The sequence below is a fragment of the Tursiops truncatus genome, chromosome X, assembly GCF_011762595.2.
Source record: "Tursiops truncatus isolate mTurTru1 chromosome X, mTurTru1.mat.Y, whole genome shotgun sequence".
Lineage (NCBI taxonomy): Eukaryota > Metazoa > Chordata > Mammalia > Artiodactyla > Delphinidae > Tursiops > Tursiops truncatus.
The window spans coordinates 43,496,998-43,516,999 of NC_047055.1; the positions used below are offsets into that span (position 1 = coordinate 43,496,998).

At 46.1% G+C, this 20,002-nt stretch overlaps 1 protein-coding gene across 2 annotated transcripts in view; it reads right to left on the reverse strand.

The window, feature by feature from the left end:
• The window catches only part of DRP2 (dystrophin related protein 2), a 46,410-nt gene that overhangs the window by 10,917 nt on the left and 15,491 nt on the right, over positions 1 to 20,002 (reverse strand). The window contains exons 2-13 of one of the 2 annotated variants that reach the window (XM_019932250.2): positions 17,697 to 17,877; positions 13,412 to 13,575; positions 11,669 to 11,825; positions 10,136 to 10,256; positions 7,891 to 8,159; positions 7,379 to 7,525; positions 6,857 to 6,935; positions 5,108 to 5,168; positions 4,732 to 4,793; positions 3,217 to 3,291; positions 2,086 to 2,287; positions 1,778 to 1,863 (exon numbers count right to left, since the gene is read on the reverse strand). In XM_019932250.2, coding sequence (XP_019787809.1) covers positions 1,778 to 1,863; positions 2,086 to 2,287; positions 3,217 to 3,291; positions 4,732 to 4,793; positions 5,108 to 5,168; positions 6,857 to 6,935; positions 7,379 to 7,525; positions 7,891 to 8,159; positions 10,136 to 10,256; positions 11,669 to 11,825; positions 13,412 to 13,575; positions 17,697 to 17,813 — 1,540 coding nt within the window. In that variant the 5' untranslated portion in view covers positions 17,814 to 17,877. Of the gene's footprint in view, positions 1 to 1,777; positions 1,864 to 2,085; positions 2,288 to 3,216; positions 3,292 to 4,731; positions 4,794 to 5,107; positions 5,169 to 6,856; positions 6,936 to 7,378; positions 7,526 to 7,890; positions 8,160 to 10,135; positions 10,257 to 11,668; positions 12,680 to 13,411; positions 13,576 to 17,696; positions 17,878 to 20,002 lie in introns of those variants that run through there. The other variant, XM_073798765.1, reaches the window with a different exon arrangement.

The window sequence follows — 20,002 nt, forward strand, 5'->3', positions numbered from 1 at the left end:
TCCATCCCTGACCTTCTAGAAGTCCAGGTGTTCTAAAAGCAGCACTCCTCTGGGTTCAGAGAGAAAAAAGTGAGTCAGACACAAAGACAGAGAGCGTCAGAAAGAGAAGGGGAGAGAGGGGTGAAGACAGAGAGCAAGCTGTGTGTGAGAGCGGTGCCAGACACAGATATGACACTGCTGGGAAAACAAAGTCTCAAGAAGAAAGATGAAGGGGTGTGGGATTCAAGGGTGCCTGAATATGAGTTGCAGTCAGTCTGCCCTATCCCCTCTTGTTCATGTAGCCCATGTAGTCTGATACTGCAGTAATCTCTCAGTTATCCACACAAATGAAAAGAAACACTGGCATGGATAATCCAAAAAAAGGGGATAATTCAAAACATTTGATCATCTAAGAATTCACTCTAAATCATTGTGGAACAGACTATGGTACTTATATATTTGAGCATGGTCTATATCTGCCCTTGTGGGAACTCCCCCGTCCCACCCCAACTTTAGAAAACCTCCTCCAGAGGTTCTTGTCTGTCCGTTTCATACCTCACCTAAGGCCCAGAAATGGAACAAAACCAAAAGGCAGAGGGCCTGGGGTTTATTTCTGGATCCATTACTGACTAGCTTGTGAAACCTTGGGTAAGTCATGAACCACTCTATGCTGCAGTTTCCTTACTTATAAATGGAGACTAAATCATCACTGTCCATCCCGTCTCAAAGGAACATTGGGAGAAATAAATTATATCATAGATATGAACATACTTTGAAAAGTCTTCTTCCCTGTAAATCTTTCCTAGACGGCTGTCCTCACTCTTCTGTGATCTGATATAGCACATATCCTTTGCCATTCAGATTATTCTAATTAGCACTCTAAAAAATGCTTTCTGTGTACTTCTGTATCCTCTTCTGGACTATAAACCACTTGAGGCAGGGACCATGTCTAACTGGACCTTGTACTCACCACATGTAGCACAGTGGTCAACGCACATTAAACACTTGACACTAATGATGCTGTTGCAGAAAAATGCAAAATGCTGTACAAATGATGGAGGATGGAGGGGAAAGCAAAGGTACTGTACACCAGAGAGGTTCAAACCTACAGAATTACATGTTGTCCACTTCCCAGATAATGGGGATTATTGCACACCACCCACGTTATCACATGGGAAGTCTCCAACAGAATGTGTGATGTAGTTTTTTTTTAATTAATGTATAGTTTTTTATTCTATTTCAGATGCCTGTGTTGATGATGCAGATTCTCAGGAAACCCCCAAAACTATAAATGCCTTTCAAAGCTTTTGACAGTCAGGGTAAATTGAACAATTCTCAGTGATGTATTATATAGTAAAAACCATTCCATTTATAAAAACCAGCACACACCTGCCTCGTAAACAATAAAACTGTCCTCTTCCACATTTGCGTGATGTGGTTTGAGCTTCAGATTGGGAGAGGGCTAAGCCTGATAGGCCAAAGGGAAATGGAACTAGAAAGTCCAGGTCCTGGGTATCCCAGGATCCCAACTCAGATCCCCATCAAGTAATTACACCAGATCAGAAGAAACCAATGCCCTTGGAGTAACAGTGGGAATAATAACAGGCCTTAGACCCATCTTGGCCTTTGGCTGTTGTGGATTCTTTGCAATAGTTTGGACCAGGAAGCATTACAAGGTAGCCTGAGTAGCCCTTTGCTGAGTCATAAGACTCATCTTCTGCTTATCTTAGACTTTTCTTCCTCCCACCACACCTCTCCCTCCACACAACTCTACTCCAAACTTTGGAGTTGTACTCACACTGCAGTTTTTCCTTCACTTCTGTGCCACACAGGCATGCAATGCCAGTCTTAAAGGACAATGCCCGCATCTTTCCACTGCGACCACTAGGTTTAAAAGAAGAGACTGAGAATATGAATATCTATAAAGGGTTAACATCTTGGCAGTCATGTCCCTCACAGGGTTGATCCCAGCAGGGCTCTGTGCCAGACATGCCCCAAGCTGAGCTGAGTCCAAGTGCACCAGGGGAGCAATTCCTTCCCACCATGCCCACTCCAGATGTCCCACTGAATTTCACCATGGAGGCTGTCAGGACTGCAAGCCCTTACCTATCAAAAACATTGAGGAGCCAGTTGAGGCTCATGTCCACACAGAGTGGCACGTTGACAAGGATGCCTCTTTCCTCCTCCAGTCGTTCATATAAGGCAGTCAGGCAGTGAATGACCTCCACCACATCCATTACATGCTCACTGGCCTGCAGATCATGCTCATTGAAGATCTCCAGGGCTGTGGTTAAAGTTACCAGGTCCACTGGGAAGGAAAGGAGAGAAGGAGAAAGTATAGCCAAAAGTAGAACCCCAGGGACTAGACAGGAAGATATTGCCACCAGCATCACCAAATCTGACTCAATCTCCAGACTAACCATTTGTAAGTATGAAACAAGCTTGCCGTTTACCAAGACCCTCAACCCAAGTAAGGAGAAGGCAGCAGAAGGCCCCCTAAATTAACCCCAAATGTTTCTATACCCAAATGTTTCTTGACATCAGTTTCAAGAAGATGGTGGGATTTGGGTAAATTCCCAGGGGTTGAATACCATTATTTTAAACTTTCTTTGTCTTTACATGCATTTCAACTGCAAATAAGTTGGTCTGTGAACCTCATTCTGAAAACCTAGACACTGGTTATGAAGGCTCAGGTATGCCTGGGTAAATGTGACATAACTCAGGAGGATTTTTTAACTACCTCCAATGCTGGAATCAGCCTAGCCAGATAACCTGGTCCAGGAAGACTGAATGGACAGTGTCTCAGAGAAAAGACAGAAGGCACATTATATCTGCAGCCATGTTGTCCCCTAACCACTGGCATTTGCTTCAACAGTTCTGCTGCTACATCCAATAACCCCAAGATGGTGAAAGAACAAGCCTCCAGTGGCTCCAAACCATTTGCTGGGATACTTCTTGCCATAAAACACTTGCTTGATTATCCGTTTTGGGCAGGGAAGAAGGTAAAAGGAAGAGGATAGCTGTGCGTTAATTTGGAAATAAGTCTGGGGGTTGGGGAAAATAGAAGGGCCCTGGAAAAATCAGGTGTCCACAGCCAGCATATCCCAGCCTTTGGAGAGTCCCCACAAAGCCAATCTACAACACTGGACAGGTGGGATGAAAGTGGGAAACAGTCAACAGATGAGGAAGGGTAGGAGTGGGATGAAGGCTATAAGGGAAGTGTAATAGGAGACTTACGACGCAGTGCCTTCTGGACTCTGCGTAGCTTCATGGCAGTGCGGTAAGCTGAGAACTTAATGTTGTTCAGATCAGCTGCAGAGAATGGAAAGAGATCCACTCAGATCACGGAAATGCAAATTAAAACCACAACAAGATACCATGTTACACCTGCCAGATTGGCAAAAAATAAAAGTCTGACAATAGCAAGTGTCAGCAAAGAAATGGATGAATGAGAATTGCTGGTGAAAGTGTAAACTGATACAATCACACTGGAAAACAACTTGGTATTACCTAGTAAAATTGAACATTCATATATTCTATGACCCAGCCAGCTATATATCCTAGAGCAGTGATTTTCACATGTTTTGTTTGTTTGTTTGACCAAGCAGCATAGTTCTTGTTAGCTCCAAACTAGAAATGACCGAAATGTCCATTAACAGTAGAATGGTTGAGGAACCTGTGGTATATACAATGGAACACTCCATGGCAGTGAAAATGAATGAACTATAGTCACATGCATCAACATGGGTAAAATTTACAACATAATAGTGAGTCTCTCTTGGCAGTCAAAGATAAAGCACATGAGCGTCATATTCGTAGCCTGGATAGTATCTTTCAAAGAAGCTCTAGTACACATCTATAAGCATAATTACCTAATGTGATGATAAAATCGTTCAGGAAGAGTATAGAGCTTCCAGTTGAGGGAGGTGCAGAGGGGAAAGGAAAGAAGGCTACTGGAAAAAGCACAAGCACTTACTTCCACCCTCACCTGCTTGTTGAATAGGATTCCCTTCTATTTTTTTTAATTTATTTTTTATTGAGATAACATTGGTTTATAACATTTTGTAACTTTCATGTGAACAAAATTTTATTTCTACTGCTGTATACCCTACAAAGTGCTCACCACCAAGATTTAATTTCCATCTGTCACCATACAGTTGAACCCCTTTACCCATTTCAACTTCCCCCTACCCTTTCCTCTCTGGTAACCACTACTCTGTTCTCGGTATTTATGTGTTTGTTTTTGTTTTGTTCATTTATTTTGATTGTCTCTTTTTATATTCCACATATAAATGGAATCATATGGTATTTGTCTTTCTACTCATGTCACTCAGCATAATATCCTCAAGGTCCATCCGTATTGTCACATGTGGCAAGATTTCATCTTTCTTATGGCTGAGTGTGTGTGTGTGTGTGTGTGTGTGTGTGTGTGTGTGTGTGATCCAGCTATCCCACTTCTGGGTATTTATTCAAAGAATATAAAAACACTAATTCAAAAGGATATATGCACTCCTATGTTCATCACAGCACTATTTACAATAGCCAAGACATGAAAAAAACCTAAGTGCCTGTAGACAGATGAATGAATAAATAGGATATGGTATATATATATAAACACACACACACACACACACACACACACACACACACACACACACACACACACACAATGGAATACTACTCCCTTATATTCTTATAGGACAAAGGCAACTGTATAGATCTCCACACTATAGAGGAAACTTGAATTCTTACCTAGGGTTTGGTATAACTCAGTCATCTTGGGATGATCCCAGCATGTGGTCTGAGCCTGGTGGCTACAAATAAAAGCATCAATAGTGCCAGGGTCTATACCACCCCCCAACCCCTCAAACACACATGCACACACCCCTCAGCAATAGGTTGGATGCAAGGAGCAACAGGATCTGAGGGTGAACCCTGAGGATCCCAAAGCACAAGGGTTCACCTTTACCAGGTAGAATCTTGAGCTCTTGAGATGAGTAGGAGGAAAAACTGGAGTGGATGGAGGAATCCCAACAGGTAAGGGGTGAGAGGGATAGATAGAAAAAAGACAGGAAAAGGAGGGGGTGGGCAGGTGACTGACCCATTTCCGATTCAGATGGTCACTCACTTGATATAGTAGGGAACTTTATTGGGTGAAATTGCTCTTTCCCAAGGAACCTGAACAGAGGCTGGTGAGGGAGAAGAGAAAGAGAAAGAAGCTGACCACTAATGCTCTTCAAGCCCCTGGTTACTCCCCTGCTCTATCCTCTCAAAGAAGTAATTAAGCCCAAAAGGGGATGCCTGACTCTCATTGCCAGCTCTTAACAGCCCCTGAGCTTGAGGTATACACTTTTAAGGAACACACTTCTCTCCCTGACGTTTGAGTGAGGGAAGGAGAAGAGGTTGTCACTGATACCCTCATGTGCCAGAGACATGACAAGGGCATGAACAGGTGGCCTTGGCCACCCTATCTTCTCCCTGAGCTGTCTGCCATTTTATCCATTCAGCAGAAGGCAGCTGGTGTGCTGCTGTGGATATGAAGTGGACTCTACTTTCCTCATGGGGCTCAAAGCCCTTCCCCCAGAAGGTCAAGCTTCTCAGTCCTGTGGGACAATGGGGAATGGGACTGCTCACTCCTCTCTGGTGAGGAACTCTGGGAAAGGATATCTCTCTCTACTCTGTGTCTTTAACATCCGGATGCTCCAGGAGAGGCTCAGTCACCTGGCGAACCTCCTCATTGCAGTTTCCCTGGGTACAAGAGCCCTCTGCAGGTATATCTGCATGCCAGTGATTATAATTCAATAGTTCTAATCACCATTAACATTGATTAAGTTCCTGCTATGTGACAGATACTCTGCTGAATGCTCTGTGTGCATATCTAATTTTCATATCTGTACATTTCCACTATCTCCACTGCTGCCACCCTGATCTGGGTCACCATCATCCCTCATCTAGATTGTTGCAATATGCATCCTAATAGGTCTCCTTCCTCCCACTCTTGCCCCCCAACACTCTGTTAAAACATAAGTCGGATCATGTCATCCCTCTGCTCAAATCCCTGCAATCGTTCTCCATTCCATTCAGAATAAAATCCCAAGTTTTTACCATAGCCCTCCAGGCCCTCCATGCTCTGGCCTCCTGCTCCCATTCTGACCTCTTGCTCTCTCCCCTCATCACTCACTTCTACACTGGCCTCCTTGCTGTTCCTCAGGTATGCCCCTGCCTTAAGGTCCTGGAAGTTGTTGTTCCCTCTGCTCTTCCCTAAGATATCCACATGGCTCATTCCTTCACCTCCTTGAGGTTTCCACTCAGTTGCCTCCCTCATTAAGTCCAGCACTCCCTAATTCACGTCTTCCCTGCTTTACTTTTTTTCCATAGCACTTGTCACCGATTGACTTTATATATATTTTACTTATTTGTTTATGGTCTGGCTTCCTCCTGTAGAATGTAAGCTCTCCACGTCCAAGGATTTTTGTCTATTTTGTTCACTGATGTAGCCCCAGTACCTAGAACAGTACCTGGCCCACAGTAGGCCATCAAGAAATATTGTTGGAACAATAAAGTCATTTAATTCCCATAATTCTACCAGCTATGTAATATTTTCCCTCTTTTTACATATGGGAAAATTGAGGTTCAAAAAGGTTAAGCTATTTTTTTCAAGCTTGCAAAGATATAAAGTCGAGCAGCTGTGACTCAGATCCAGGTCTCTCTGACTCAAGAGCCTGTCCTTTTAACCACTACACTACACTGTTTTATCCTACTGCTTCTTAGATGCCAAGGTACACTCCGCTCCCACTAGGCCCCCAAGGGACAAGAGTAGACCCTCTTGGAAGGTGGCTGAGTTTCTACCAAGTGAAGCCCAGTTTGTCTCACATACAGGAGAGGAAGTGCTGTGACCCAGGCCCAAAGTCCCGGTGGGCATCCTGGAGCTGCTTAAGTCTCTCACCAACTGACACCTATGGAAAGAAGATGCAAGAAGTCAGTGGACTCATTTCAGATATCCAGGGTAGGATTTCCACATGCCTCTGGCAATCTCTGTGAATTCCCTCAGAGGCTGCCTCTTCAGTTCCAGATCCTCCTAACATTCACCCAAATCCTAGCCTTCCCATGGCACTCCCAGGGGTCAGAGAAGAGCATCCCTAATTCCAGGTCACAGACACCCTTCATCTGCCCCTGTCTACCCTGAGGGGCAGACAGGCCCCTCTCAGACCATTTTAATCACTTCCTGCAGTTTAGAGGTTGAGAAGCCTGTTTCCTAGCCCCAAATTCTCTACAACTCTTTCTCCACATAGATTCCATTTCAATGCCCCTTCACTTCCTTTGGGCCTGGGTAAGTTGCCCTCCAAGCCTAGTTATACCAAGCCTTTTCCTCATGCCTCACTCCAGGCTTCTCTTTTACCTGTAGCTGTTTCCACCGGATGTTGATCTGCTCCAGGGCCCGGGAGTTCTCCATTGACAAGTGCACATCAGAAATGGCAAGTTGATGGGCCAGATCATTCACCAACTTCACTCCATCTTTCATGGGGAAGAATTCTTCTTTGAATAGCTATAGAACCAAAACCCAAGTGCCACAGTAGGTAGAAAATAGGAAAGAGGAACCATTAGTCATTTTGTTTTAATAGCACAACCTCAGTGCTTGCCTATTAGGGCAACCAGACTAAGGTGTGGGGGGGGGGCATTGTCCTTATCTTCTTCCTTTTCTACTCTCAGAAGACACCAGGGAAAGAGAAGCCAGTAGAAGGACAGAGGAGACTTCAGCTAAACCAGCCCCCAAATCTAGCACAGAAACTGGGACAGACTCTATTGAAGTTCAGGGCAACAATGGAGCCTCAGCAGCAGGAACACTGTCAGGGTCTGGGAGGAACATCTGGTCCCGGGGTGGACTGTAGCCACAGGAGGGGGCCTGCATACCTTAAGAGCCTGGATGTGCTCAGGAAGTGAATCAATGAAGAGATCCCCAATGGGCTCCCAAGTGGCTCGGACTCCCTCGGCCTGAGTCAGAGTCGCGCTTAATTCCTCCATTGCCCCTTGGATCTCCAACAGCTGCTCCAGAGTGCGCTCAATGTGGCGGTGCTGGTCCACACAGCGGGCTGTCAGCTTCTCCCATAGTTCACTGGCCACCGTTGCCTGCTTCCACACAAAGCGGCTAAGATTCTGGATCCGCTGTCTGGGAGAGGTATCTGCAAGGGCAGGCACGAAGTCAAGTCAGGCCAGCCAGGCAAGGATAGCCATGGAAAGACAGAGACAGATAGCCCTTTGTAAAATGTGTGTGTGTGTGCATGTACGTGTGTATATATATTCACACACACAAAAATGCATTTTTTCATAGTTGAGCTCCTTTTGAAGATTCAGCTTTTTAAAAAATTAAAATTTTTATTTTGAGTTCATTGTAGATTCACATACAATTATAAGAAATAATACAGAGGGACTTCCTTGGTGGCACAGTGGTTAAGAATCCGCCTGCCAATGCAGGGGACATGGGTTTGATCCCTGGTGCAGGAAGATCCCACATGCCGCGGAGCAACTAAGCCTGTGCACCACAACTACTGATCCTGCACTCTAGAGCCCACGGGACACAACTACTGAAGCCCACGTGCCTAGAGCCTGCGCACCGCAATGAAGAGTAGCCCCCACTTGCCGCAGCTAGAGAAAGCCTGCACGCAGCAACAAAGACCCAACGCAGCCAAAAATAAATTTAAATAAATAAATAAAGCTTTCCTGTGGTCTCACATCACTTCCAGCTCCTGCCTAAATTCTTTAAAAAAGAAAGAAAGAAAGAAAGAATACAGAGATCTCATGTACCCTTTAGCAAGTTTCCCCAAATAGTAACATCTTGCAAAACTATAGTATAATATCACAACCAGGATATTGACATTGACATAATTCACCAATTTTGTTCAGACCTCCCCAATTTTACTTGTACTCATTTCTCTCTCTCTCTCTCTGTGTGTGTGTGTGTGTGTGTGTGTGTGTGTGTGTGTTTTGCTCTATGCGATTTTATCACATGTGTAGGTTCATGGACCCACCACCACAGTCAGGAGACCATACTAGTGTTTTCCACTTATTATATCATGAGGATTTCCTCATATTCTTAAAAAATGGGCAAGGTAAAGAGTGAGTAAAATATTTAAGATGTGTAGTGAGACAAATCATTGAGTCCTATTCACATGACCTTGGAATGCGATTTTGCATTAGTGTCTGCTGCCCACTTCCTTCCGAAAAAGGGAGGTATTTTATGAAGACCCAACAAAGGAGAGGTTAGTATAATTTGCCCAGCCTTTCCACCTAGGCTCCTAAATTGTAAGTTTCCTCTTCCTCCCTCAGATCTCCCCTCAGAAGTATATTCAGAGCCCCCAAACTCCAGACTAATTGGAATTGTCCTGCTCTCTTGAGCTCATTCTATCTGAGGCCCATTGGACAGTAAATTGAGTACTAGTTAGTACTCAGTAGGAGGGGCTCGAGGTAAACTGAGAGGGTCAACAGCATTGACAAAGGGCTGCATTAACAAAGGGTCCTTTCAGGCTATACATAACCAATCTCAGAGGGTTGAAGCCTCTTTCTGGAGAAGAGGGCATGCTGGGCCACCACTCAGACCTGAGCACCACGGATCCCACCCTGCTGCCTTATTTAAACCTAGACCTACAGTGACCGGCTCTATTGATGAAAGAGGGCCAGAACTCACCAGGGTCAGAATTAAAGAGCCACAATCATTTTTCTTTTCAAATGCAATCACCAAACCTTTTAGAATTTTTTGAAAGGTTTTTTTTTATTTTCTGGTTGATTATAGCAGTGCCACATGCCTCTCTATGTTGTAATAAAGCAGTATGCTTTTAAAGGACATACTACTACTTTTACTTACTGAGTTAGTTTAATGCATTTGAGTCTTTTTTTTTCTTTTTCATGCCTTATTAAATGGCCACACATGATGCTCCAGAGAGCTACATACAGCTTTAGGCCACACGGTCATCTCCCCTGCTCCGGGCTCTGTTCTCTTTGCTTTATCTTATAGTGTGAATCTGGCTTCTTCCTAACTTTGGACTCCCAGGAGAAAATTATCCTCCTAGGTAACAGTTGAGAAAATGAGTTTGGGGAGGGCAGGAAGGTGTTTAATGGTTCACAGCTCAAGAAGAAGATGAAAGAGGGGAAGATCACCCACCTTTGCTCTCAGAGCGAGGCTCCTCTAATTCATCAAATGGGTGCTGGGACAGGAAGGCCTGAGCTGACTCCAACACAGAGTAGATATAGGGGCCCCGAGACTTGACATCTTCCATAAAGGCCTGTGAAGTTAGCAACATGGTCAATGGGGAAGGAAAGTCTTTCAATTGCTTTGAAATCCATCCTGCAATTGACAATCTTTCTTCTCCTCAGTGCAGCTTGATCCTTTTGCGTTATCCTGTATCTTTGGGCTACTCAGACTAAAGAAGAGCAGTCTTCTCCTTAGGCAGAAGAATAACTCTGACACTGGAAGGTCTATTTACTCTGAAATGGGTCTGTCTATGCCACAGGGTAGAGTGAAATGTGGGGATTTGGTTCTGGGAATCTTGGTTTTCTGGAAGACTCAGAAAGTCCTCTGTGAGGGGCTTAGAGAAATCAAAGCCAGGATGGGCAAGATTTATATTAAAATTTTAATTAGTTTTTTTGTTGAAATATACACCAATAAGAGTATACAAATCAAAAGCGTACAGCTCAATGACTTTCCATAAAGTGATTCAATCTCTATAACCAGTACTGAGATAAAGAAACAGAACTCCACCAGCATCCTGGAAGGCTCCCTCATGACCCCTTCTGGTCACTCTCTCATTCCCCCCTCCCCCAAGGTAACCACTATCCTGACTTGTAACACCACCGATTAATTTTGCCCATTTTTTAACTTTATATAAATGGAATCATACAATGTGTGCTCTTGTTTGTATTTGGCTCTTTTTTCACTCAGCATATTGTCTTTAAGATGTATCCATGCTGTGGCACACATTTATAGTTTATTTTCTTGTTGTATGGTATTCCGTTCTGCATTCATCTTTTAAATTGAGACATAAATGATATATAACATTGCATAAGTTTAAGGTGCACAATATACTGATTTCAAACATTTATGTAATATGATTGCCATTAGCTAACACCTCTGTCACATCACATAATTATCATTCCTTCCGGTGCATTCTGGATTCATTTTAAGAAGCATGTTGTTATTTTCTGATTATAGAGGTAATATATGTCACAGAAATCTTAGAAATCTCAGAAAAGTATGAAGAAGAAAGTTAAAAAGAACTCTGATTTCATCACTTGGATTTAACCATTGTGAAGATTTTGATACAGTTTCTTCTTCTGTTTGTATACATGTGTATACATACATACATATCTATATTGATTTTTATACAGTTGAGATCCACCTGTATATAGTTTTGTATCCTGTGTTTTTTCACTTAATATTATATTATGTTCATTCCCATATCCCCATTACAAATCAGCGCAGAATTTTAAGGGAGGTCAATATTTGATGGGAAGAATAGAGGGGAAAGATTTGACTTATTCTCTGGAGTACTATCCACAGACCAGTAGGACTGTACACAGCTTCCTGTGACTTTAAGCATCTAAGCAGAGACTGGGCATCCATCAGTCAGGGTGTTGCAGAAGAGATCCCTTCCCGATGGAGAGGCTACACACCACGGCCTCTGTAACTCTAACCTACCGCGTGCGTCTCCTTCTCCTGTTGCACCAGGGCCACATCCCCTTGTAGGGGCAGCTGAGCTGACAATTCCTCATCCTTTTGGCTGAGCCAGTCAATAATCTCTTGGAGAGGGAGCTGAAGCTTTCCACTGTGATCTGAGAAGGCCTCTAGGCGGGCGCTGCACACAATGGTAAGACCAGTGATTTTCAATCCTCTTGTTAAGTTGCAAAACATTTTTCCCCAACAAATACATATGTGGAACCTTAATATATAAACAGATGAAAGAGGTGCTGCTCTGGTTGAAGTGGGAGGAGGCCCAGAGCCCTCCCTCTGACCCACCCACAAAGGCTCCCAAGGCACCTCCAGAGGGAGTACGGTACCAAAACACTTGGCAGACGTCAGCTAATTCAGTTGAGTGTCCAGCATCACGCTGGGAAGGGTAGCGAACTGAGCAAGGCCATTAGAGGTGACAGCTGTCTGGTTGCCCTCTTGTCCTAGAGGACCTCAAGTCATGCCAAACTGCTCATCCTCAGAGGCTTCTTGGAGGCTGCCTTCTGAGCAGAAGCGGATGCAGTAGGTGGAAAGGGCGCGTCAGGTGGCTGAGTTTGGGCACGCACGTGTGTGAGGCTGCATACAAATACAAGCAGCCCAGGGGTCCCAAAGGATGAGGACAACATAGACTGGAAGTTTGATATATGGAAGGAGGAAAATGGGTACCGCATAATCACCTCTGCTTGCCTTCCCCCACAAATGAGCCATGAGCTGAGGTCCAAGTGGTAGGAAGCCAGAGGCCAGCCCAGGCTGTGTGCATCCATCGAGCCCATTCCCCTCAGCCGACAGTGCTAACTAGTCCTTGCGTCCCTACCACGTGGGCCAAGCCTTTTACTACATTTTTGCTTCCACTAATTCTCAGAGCAACCTTGTGAGGTAGGCACTGCTATTACCCAGAGAGGTTAAGTAATTTGTCCAAGGTCACACAGTTAAGTCACTGGTACAGCGATGATTTGAACTCAGGTTTGTCTGATTCCAGAGCCTGCATTCTTTCAACTTCTCCACACTCTTCATCCCCGCCAGAACCCACCAGAAGCCAGGAGCTTGGTCTTTGATGATAGGAAGTAGAAAGGAAAAGTGTGGGTGGGGGGTGGGGGCGGCAGGGGTTATAGAGAAGGGTAGAGGAAAGAGGAACAACTGATACAGAAATTGCCTGCAGGCTCTTACTGATTCGCCCTTACTTTGGGGAGGCATGGGTGGGTGATAAGCAATAGACAGGAATAGAGGGATAAAAAGATGGGAAAGAGAGTAGATGAGATCTACCAAGATGGAGGACAGTTATGAGAGGAAGAGGGGGAGGCAGTAATCATATCCTCCATTTATACATCTGAACTTATACATTTAAGTTCAGAAAGCATTTTCATATCTTATTTGAGTCCTCACAACAACACTGGGAGATAGTTAGGACATCTATTATTCTTCTACTCATTTTTTTTCCTTAAAAAATACAAACAAGTGGAAGCTAAAATTCAGAGGTTACTCAAACCAATTATGCAAGGTGACACAGCTATTCAAGACTGAGGTTCAAATCCAAGTCCCCTGACTTCTGACCCAGTGTTCTTCCCCCAGTTCCAGAGAAGGAAAAGGAGGAGAAACAGAGGGTGAGGCTGACGAGAAGGCTGAGAAGAGGATGATGAGCTACAGCAGCAAGAGGAGCCCAACACCTTCCCAGACAACTCCCTAAAGCCCCTGTTTCGAGGGGCCAGGCCTTACCGGAGGCTGTGCGACTTCTTTTTGATTTCATTCCAACACAGATTCATGGCTGGTGGTTCCAGGGGTCCAGCGGCACCAACAGACCCGTTGAATAGCTTTGGGCTTAGGTAGGGCACCCCAGCACCATCATGAGGAGGCGCAGGGGTGCTGGCAGCAGCTCTAACCTGGACAGAAACACAGGCACCTCTGTGAGCCCTGGAGTGTGCCACACCCTGGTCTGCACCAAGTCAAGCGTGGGACAAGTGTGAACAGAGGGAGAGAAGGGCTGGCTCTGGGGTGTGTTCAGGGGTGGGGGTTGAGAGGAAGGATGACTCCATGGCTCTGTTCATGGCAAGGTCCTCTCTTGGTACAGGTCGGTCACTTTTAACTGCTGACTCCTATCATTATCACTCTTATTATTGCAAATTGTGCCAGGATTACTGCCCAGATGGGACCCTAGACGTATTTGTGTTAGATAAGAGCTGCTCAGAATTGCCCAAACATAGGCAACCATGACATTCAAGGTGAGCTGCAACTCTTACTTCAGTGTCCCACAGTTTAGCCAACCTTCTAGAAAAGAAAGCTGAAGGGCTGTCCCACAAAGTTCCAGAGAGAGAGAAAGAGAGAGAGAGAGAGCAGCCAGAGAGAGCCATCAGTAGTAGATGATGTCCTAGTTCCAAGTGAATCTAGGCCTTGGTGCTCCCTCTTCCTCTTCCCCGCTCACATTTTCCGCCACAGTCAGGAAGGCTGGAAAGGGTCCTAAAGAGCACTGTTCATCTTCCACGGGTTGAGAAAGGGCTAAAGCAGCATTTTGGGTCCTGATCTCCAAAGGACTCTGACCAGAGTCGACAGCTAAGAGGACCAGCCGTGGAGCCTGCCAAAGTCTCGCCTTGGGCCGTCAAGTTCAGAGCCCGTCACTTGCTCACCCTGTAGGGTATTGTGGGGTTTGGGGGAGTGTGGGTTGTGCCAAGTAGCCCTTCAGGAGTTAGCTACCTTCAATGCAGTGCCAAACCTGCGCAGCCAGGGGCAGAAGGGGGTGGAGAGCAGGGGAGTGTGGAGAGGAAATCTCAGCCTCGGGAAACCCACCTGCCTGCCTGCCTGTCTACCTCCTCACCTCCTGTGGAAAGCACACGGTCCTGGTGGCTGAACCTCCTCTTGTCTCCCCTTGCCCCCAAACCATACCTCCTCCCCACACAAGACTCTCAGGAAGTTGGGAAACCAATCATCCCATTCAGACCACGGCTCGAAGTGCTTAACACACAGTAGGTGCTTAATAAATATCTGTTGATAAAATTAATGATGCCCAATCTATAGAATAAAAAATATTCAAGATTTAAAAAAGAACCCACAGCTCGCAGCCACACACGGAAGGAGAAGCGGGAGAGCAGCCAGGCTCTGGGGCAAAGCTCTGAGTGCAGTTGCCTTGCGTCCCTGGGAGCGGACCCTACCTGTGCCGCCTGGGGACCCAGTTGCAGGACTGGACAGCTCCATGATGATCCCTCCACACAAATCTGGACCCAGTGCCTGGTGAGCTAAAGGCAGAGTCCTGACAGGCTCTGAGCAGGCTCCCTCAGGGAGGGTGGGCAAAGCTGAGCCAGGCCAGGAGGCGGGATCTGTCACCCTGTTTGTTTACTGACCCCCCAGGAATCCAGAGGGGGCGGCTATGTCAGGACTCCAGATGGTGAATCAGGGCTTTGTCCCTGGGGAATTCCGGCTCACTCCCAACTGGGCCCGCCACACCGGGGCCAGGAGGGCCCTCCCAGACTGGCAAGGATGGTGAGAGTGGGACTGAGCATTCCATGGTGCTGAGGAGGGGCACGAAGAGGGGAGCTTCTGTTGATTTATGTTCCCTTTCCCTGGAAGACACAAAGGACTCACTCTGCCTCCACCCCCACCCCCTGAGGTGAAGGAAAGGATCAGACTGCTTTGGTGACAAACCTCTGGTAAGCAATTTCCCCAAGGTCTGGAAGGACAATGAGCTTGGTGATAAGCCTTGTCCTTGACCAAGTAAGCGTCCTCAGAGGCAGTGAGAGATGTGTGTGGCACACCTGGGGACAGAGCTGTGGTTGGGAAGGTGGGCAGCAGAAGACTGACCCAAGCCCACAGTGAAAATGAGAGAAGAGGGAGAGCCTTGTCCCCACAGACCTCCGCCTGCACTCTAAGGCCAGGGGGAGATGGATGGTCAATGGGCAATCCCCCCTGGACTTTTGCAGGGTGGGGAGAGGGCAAGAGGGAACCCAGAAACTCCATGCAGGGATCCAGCGCCAGAGAGGCTCCTGTGCCCTGCCTGTGCTGTCATTGGTCCCTGGCCTGAGGGGCAGGGCCCCTTCTGGAGGTGGCCACTCTTCTCCTTTGCCAGCAGACTTGGCTGGAGAAAGGTTAACATTCCCAAGCTGGGCCCCCACCCCTCAGCACTGAGGCAAAACCCTTCATTTTGACCAAAAAGAGTTCTGTTCCAATCCTCATTTATCTCCCACAGAGTCTTCTGGGCTTTCCACAGTTCCACATTGTTTCCATGCTGAGGCCCACCTACAGGAATAGTTAGAGCAGCTGCCTGACCCTTTCTGGGACTACGGGGTAGAGCCTTGCGGGGTGGATGGGGGATGGCAGGGGACAGCAGGCCAAGAGCAGGGAGTGGCTCTAGCTCTGTGTCGCAGCTTGGCTTATGCTGGGATAATTGGTCCCAAGCCAGTCTCACAGAGTTCCCCAGACTGGGAATGCCCCAGAGTTAGAAATGGCCTCTTGTGATCCAGCCACAGCCTAGTTGTCTGGTTCTGATGGAAGCACCCACGATGAGCTGGGCTCCACCCATGTTAGCCTTTCATTCCCTCCAGCCTTCTTCTCAGTTTCCTATGCCCCCATTTGGCTCCTTTACTATGCTCCATCACCCTGTTTTCCCCTCCGAGTTCCCCCTAATAATCACAAGTCCCCTGGGGCGGAGCCAGGCACGCAATAGGCAAATAATGAATAATCATAGTTTTCTTTCCCTATCAATAGCCTTCTACTTCTGGCTTTTGTGGCCAAAATGTTTGCTTCTCACTCCCCACTCCCCATAGGGCTCTCTCCTTATCTCTTGAAACTTTAAGACAAAGTCAGAGCCATAGAAAAGGAAGAGAAGAAACTAGACAGTGACCGAGGAGAGGACTTGGTCTCACCATTCTCTGTCACAAAATGAAGCCCTCAGGTCCCGTTGCCAGGTGGAGAAGTTTGGAGGGGGTGGGCAATGAGCAGGGCAAGCCTTATGGAAGGACCCATGCTTCTCAATCCCTCAACCTTCTGAAAGCCCCAGTCTGGGGAAGGGGTAGGTGCACAGGGGGACTCTCAGTTGACACTGACTTTGAGAATATGTTACAAGCAGCAAATTCTCTCTGGCTAGACATGTGAAAACAGCTTGGGAGGACCTGGGTCTTATGCCTCTCTGGACCTTGACTTTCCCTCATTATTCTCCCCCAGATGGGCTCCCCAGCACCTACATTCTCCATCCACGCCACCTCTCCATCCGTGTCGCTCTCTTCCTCCTCCCTGTATATTCAGCTGCTGTTTGCAGCTGAATAGTGACTCAGCGCTGCAGTTCATCTGTGAGATACTAAGAAACAGTACTTTCACATACTCCTGTGGCCTCTGGACCCCAAAGCATTGTAGGGCAAGCCAAAGTATGCTGATACTTCTCTCTTGTCTAGTCAGCTTTCCCTTGGACCTCCCTAATTGTCAGGAAAGGGGGCTGCCCTCTTGGGATTACTGCCTCTCACACATACTCTGACCACCTAGAACATATGCAGGTGGGCACACGCAGCACCACCACTCCACTTCTATAGGAGGAGAGAGACAGGAGAGGCCAGTATGAAACTCAGGGGAGCCTTAGTGGGGTTAACCCACTGTGAGTAAGACTAGGGACTTGAGAAGAAGAGCCAATGGAAGGAGAGGGAATATTCTGCAGGTATGGAATATGAGGTAAGCCACAGAGAAGTCAAGACAAAGGAAGGTCCTGTCTTGTCCTTGGCTATACCCTGAAGGATCATGCTTTTCTGGGACCTCCCTTGGGAGGTTAACATAAAACCAGCCCCCTCAGCCATTGTGGGCCCTTTGGCTTGTCCAGCTCAACACACCTCCTTTGCCCCATGCCCCCCCCATAAAAGGCCTCATGAGTGACAAGGATGGGCCAAAGGAGACCTCGTGCTGTCCAAGAGGTTTCATGTATATGGACAGTACCCCTGAGCTTTAGGAAGCATGGATACCCACAAGATCACACACAGATCATGTGTCCACCCTGTCTCCACAGGTCTTTCTTTTGCTCTCGGCCTCTTACCTGAGGCTGGGGGCAGGTGCTTCGGAGGCTGCTGCTGTGATGGAAGTGGTCAGCTGCCCGCCACTCATGACATCGTGGGAGGGTATAAGGGCATCCCTGCATGACCATAGGTTGCATCAGAACTGAGGCTCATGGGGGGGCGGTGAGGATAGGCAGTGCACCAACCGCTGAGCATAAGCACCTGGAAGAGTAACAAGGAGAAATTTAGAGTCAAGATCTAGAAAAGGACTGCAAATCCACCACTTCCCTAGAGGTGCCTTGACCAGTTATGTAAATAAGTATTCAAAGCTTACTTACCTATCCAATAGTTTTTCCCAGGCTATCATGTACCATCAAAATTTGATTTAATTATTGATCAAGGAAATATTTATTGTTTCTCTATTGTGCTTTGTGCTAGAGACACAAAGATTATATGCTGAGATTTCGCTGCCTGGGGATGGGGTGTGGGAGATGGAGGGGGGCAGTCATATAAGCTGATAATGATAATAAAACACTTATGTGGAAAATGCTATAATCGAGGTTTGACCAGAAGGCTAGGGGAGCACAGAGTGGGGAACAACTAACTCTATCTGAGATTTCAGAGAGACTGCATTTGAGATGAGTCTTGAAGGACTCAGTAGATGTTTGCCTGTGCAGAGAAGGGAAGAAAGGGAGAAATGCATTCCCAGCAGAGGGACCCACCTGTGCAAAGGCGGATGTCACAAAAAAGCACAGCATGTTCAGAGAACAGTAAGTTCAGTATGGCTGGAGTTCGGGAGGCACAGAGATGAAAAAGACATGGTGCCTGTCCCTGAGGAGTTCACATACGGAGAGAACAGACATGGGGAAAATCAAGCCATAAAGTGTTACTTGCATTAATTGTAGAAGTATTTATGGGTTGTAGTGAAGGGATGGATGAGGTGAGTTCTACCTGGCCATGTCAGGAAAAGTCTCCTTAGAGGAAATATACTTGAAGTGAGTCATAAAAGAGAAATCAGATTGCCATTAAGCAGAGAAGATAAAACAAAAAAGAACATTCCAAACAGCACAAAAATAAAATGTATGGTGTGACCAGAGTACAAGGTAGGTGCTTTGTGGGGAGTAGCAGGTGAGGCTGTGGCCAGATTGGGTCATGCCTTGAATGATAAGCAGAGGATTCTAAGGCTTCATCTCGTAGACAATAGGAAAGCACTGAAGACTTTAAGCAGGGGAGTGACATGACTAGATTTGCATTTTAGAAAGAGCCCTCTGGCTACCTTGTGGAGAGATTCTCTTGGGCAAAAACCCATTGAGGAGCTGTCAAAATAGGCAGGCAGTTGCAGTGAGGAGGGAGCAGAGAACATGGCTTTGAGTTACATTGAAGAGGTAAAACACACTGGGCTCGGTGATCACTTGGAGGTGAAGGGTGAGAGAGGTGAAGGAGTCAAAGGTTTTTAATTTGGGAGCTGGGTGGATAATATTGCCAACAGCAGGAAAGGAAAGACAAGAGAAGAAGCAAATTTGGTGTGGCAGGGGCAGGTGAGAGCAGTATTCCGTAATAAACTATTCTTTAGACATGTTCAGCTTTTGATGTCAAGAGCTAAGCTTAGAAAAGACATGAATGAAAAAGTTAAATGTACAGACCAACTGACAGTTTAGTGAATGTACACAAGTGTGATGAGGATGGGTGGCTAAAACAATGCTTGCAGATGATAAAAGTGATATCTTTTAGTGCTGGGCAAAGATGTGCCAGCTTTGATCCAATGGGCAGGAAGTGAACATCTTTGATTCCTGATCCTGATGATTAAATAGCCACCATTTTTAGTCTCTATTTCAGTGGTTCCCAACATTTTAGGTATAAGGGCCTCTTCTTAAAATAAAAACATCTCACTTCACCCACTCACACCTACATAGTAGCTGTACTTTTAGCACTTACGGAGTGAGAAAAACACTTATACATTTAAAAATCTGTGGACTCCTCACATTAAGTACCCTTCCCTCCTCCTCATGGGTCTATGGTCCAAAGATTGGGACCATTACAGATCATGAAGGTGCAAGAATTTATTGTCTGAAGGACATTTTACTGTAGTCAAAGTCCCTAGAGATCACACAACTACATCATTCCTCATCCCCAAAGAGATTGCCCTAAAGAATGGTTGAAAAGGTGGCTCCCCTCTGATCCAACGCCAACATAAAAGAATTAACCACTCAGATCAAAAATGAAGTACTGCTATGGACATATTGTAAGTATGATGGCTACAAAAGTCTTGCTTTCAGCCCTCTTTTTACATTAATATTTTTATACAAATAATGCATGTTTATAGAAAAACTGGAAAATATAAAAAAAC